Below are 2,871 nucleotides of genomic sequence, written 5' to 3'. Positions count from 1 at the left end.
CTATCTGGAGGCTTCAAAAAAAAAAAAAAAGATACACAACATGTAGCTAGGTTCAAATATTTTGGGGGACCCCCCAAAAAAAAGAAATAACCAAAATAACCAAAAAGTGAAGAAAGTGCCTAAAACATGATACAGCATTTTAGAGCCCTTTCAGATACAAGGCAGAGAAAGGTGTAAAGTAGAAAATATCCGGATCTTCAGTAATTTCCAGAAAGGTCCAACTCCGGTTGGCTGCAGGGCAGCGGGCAGATCCTGGCTGCTGCTCCTGGGACAGAGCCACTAAGTCTGCTCCTCGGGACACAAGCCCTCGGTCCCTGAGCTGAGTGTGCCTCTCCCTTGCCCTTCTCTTTTCCTCCGCTCCATTTCCCACTCCACAAAGGTATCGAACAGACTTGGCCAGGCCTCGTCTTCGCTGTAGTTGCTGAGGTCAGGACCAATCACCTGAGTGAAGTTAAGAAACATGTTCCAAGTGTCCCGGGAGATGCCCTTGACCCCCGAGGGGTTCTCTGTTAGGAAGTTTAGCCACTGGTCCAATACTGGGGGACTGTTCTGGGTAAAGACTAGTTTCCACAGGGCGATGGCTATTTCCCGATGCAGTGACCGCTGCCCTTCTTCAGAGTCCAGGCCAAACTGAAATGTAAACCGGTAGAGATCCTTGAATTTGTCCTCTTGTTTGGCTTCTGTTAAGAGGCTAGGGAACCGTGCACAGATCCCGTCAATGCTGTCTGCACTTATTGCTTTGCAGCCATCAAAAAACTCCTTCCTGCAATAGGAAGGAGGGAGCACAGTTAATAATTGTCAACAGTGTCATTTACTAAGAGGCAGTAAGCACAGCGATTAAAAGCATGGCTTTGAGGTCGAATTGCCTGGGTTTGAATTCCAACTCCTGTACTAATTAGTCCTATTTCTTCATCTGTCAAACGGTGAGAATCCCATCTTACTTCACGGGGTTTTGGTGAGGACTAAACAAGTTAATATATGTCAACTGCTTCTGGCGGGACCTGGCACACGGGAGGCATTAATAATGGCTCACTCGCTCACCCATTCATCTCTTCACAGCTCAAGTCCAGTCTCCTGCTCCCTGCTTTGTCTCCAGCATTCTGTAGAAGTGATTAAGCTGCAAACTCTCCTAGCCAGGGAGTCTTCCTGCCTTCCTTTTGATTCCCTTAGATGGATTGTTTGGGGAATATTTTTGGTATCTGACAGGGAGATTTTTGGAGTCAAAGATTCTGGATGAACCTCGATAATTCTGCCACCAGAGATTAAAACTGTTATTATAAAACAAAAAGTGTGTATATATTTTTAACATCTGCAAGAACACTTTGAAAATACAATGCAATCTCTTGTAGAGACAAATCATCTGTCGGGTAACCGACCCAGGGCTAGAAATCGTATGAGGTGGGGGTATAAGAGGGTGCCTCAAAGTCAGTTCTGAGTTATATCCACGCTCTGCAAACCACACTTCAGGCTGACCCTACCATGCCCCTGCCCCCCAGGCACAGACGACCATGATGCTGTGCCCAACAACTACCTGATAATGCCACTGACGGCAACAGCCTCAGGCTGGCTGAGGGCAGTGTGCTAAAGGCTAGAAGGGGCACCGGCTTCAGGCAGTGTCAGAGACACATCTGGGGAGTCATTCCATCAGCACTCGCAATGCCTGGCGTAAGGCAGGTGTACAGTAAATAGCAGGTGGGGGAGGAGAGAATGGACAAAGGAATGAAAGAGAAGAAAGGTTGGAAACAGGAGTGGGACTGGGCAGCAGCTCGGCAATGGCTCATGGATGACTCCTCAGCTACCGATGCTTGGTGCCCAGTTTTTCTGAAGCTGCCTAATGTCTGGGATACGTCTGAAGTTTGACCTACAAGCTAGGAGAAGGCTTTACCCTGTGAGATGAAAGGTGGAGTATATATCAGAACCACATACAGAGTTTTATCAAAATACAAACACCTGAGTCCAAACCGCCTGATAGTCCTACTCAGCACAGGCCTGCTTGCAGGGCTTGGGACAGTCAGGAGGGCTTCTGTGGATAAAACTGTAACTTAGAAAAATTTTAGGCTTTACAGAAATTGATCAGAAAGAGAAAGACTTACCCCAAGCCCTAGGAAGCAAACCCAGTTCTATGCTAGCTGGACACCACTGCCCAAAGGTGCTGTCTTTCCTCCTCTGATCACCTGGTGACATGAAGGATTTGTGACTAACCTGGTGAATTTGCACATGGTAGCAGCCTGGAACTTCCAAGCCAAGAGCAGCACTCGAAATTCCGTGGGGTCGACACACAGGTCATTGCAAAAGCGCTCCATGCCTTCCTCCAAAATCGCATCCTCCCGCTCGTCCTTGTAGCGCCTGAACAGTTCTTCCAACCTCTGCAAGGAAGACTCCTCGGCATTGGACTTGGGCTCCCTCCCAGCATCTCCTGAGGATGTTGGCAGCTGGCAGGACTCGGTGGTGGCCTCTGCCTTCTTGGTCCCATTGACGAGGATGTCCCCACCCGGCTTGCCACAGGCTGGCGGCTGCTCCTCACGGTGGCCTGCACCCCGCCTGCTGTGTGACTTGCTGCTGGGGTCACGGTCTCCATTCTTGCTGCCCAGGGTCGATGAGGGATTCTTGCACTTGGTGACACACTGGCCCATGGTGCTGATGGCCTGACCTCTAGAGTGGCCCCCCCTGGACTGGATGCCCCTGCTGCCTCTGGCCCATGTGCCTCAACATGCCATCAGCCAGAGGAGTCAGCCAACCTGGAAGGAAATGAGAGAGCAGTCATGGCCCTTGAACAGGGAGACAGGGTGTGCACACTGCCCACCACGGTCTGCACTGCAGCCTCGTTCCGTTTCAGCGAGCTAGCCGTGCAGCAACAGTGTGACCCCAAGT

The 2,871-nt window shown here is 50.3% G+C and overlaps 1 protein-coding gene across 1 annotated transcript; it reads right to left on the bottom strand.

Annotated features, from left to right (window-relative positions):
* Positions 1 to 279: 279 nt before the first annotated feature.
* On the bottom strand, positions 280 to 2,633 carry DCUN1D3 (defective in cullin neddylation 1 domain containing 3; the record flags this gene model as incomplete). The annotated part of the gene is made up of 2 exons (XM_084250656.1): positions 280 to 763; positions 2,203 to 2,633. 2 exons carry the CDS (start codon positions 2,631 to 2,633, stop codon positions 280 to 282), a joined length of 915 nt encoding a protein of 304 aa, XP_084106782.1.
* Between the last annotated feature and the right edge of the window lie 238 nt (positions 2,634 to 2,871).

The sequence above is a fragment of the Talpa europaea genome, assembly GCF_964194135.1.
Source record: "Talpa europaea genome assembly, chromosome: 12".
In the NCBI taxonomy this organism is placed as follows: domain Eukaryota; kingdom Metazoa; phylum Chordata; class Mammalia; order Eulipotyphla; family Talpidae; genus Talpa; species Talpa europaea.
Note: the sequence above shows the minus strand (reverse complement) of the source record. Positions and strands in the feature narration are given on the sequence as shown.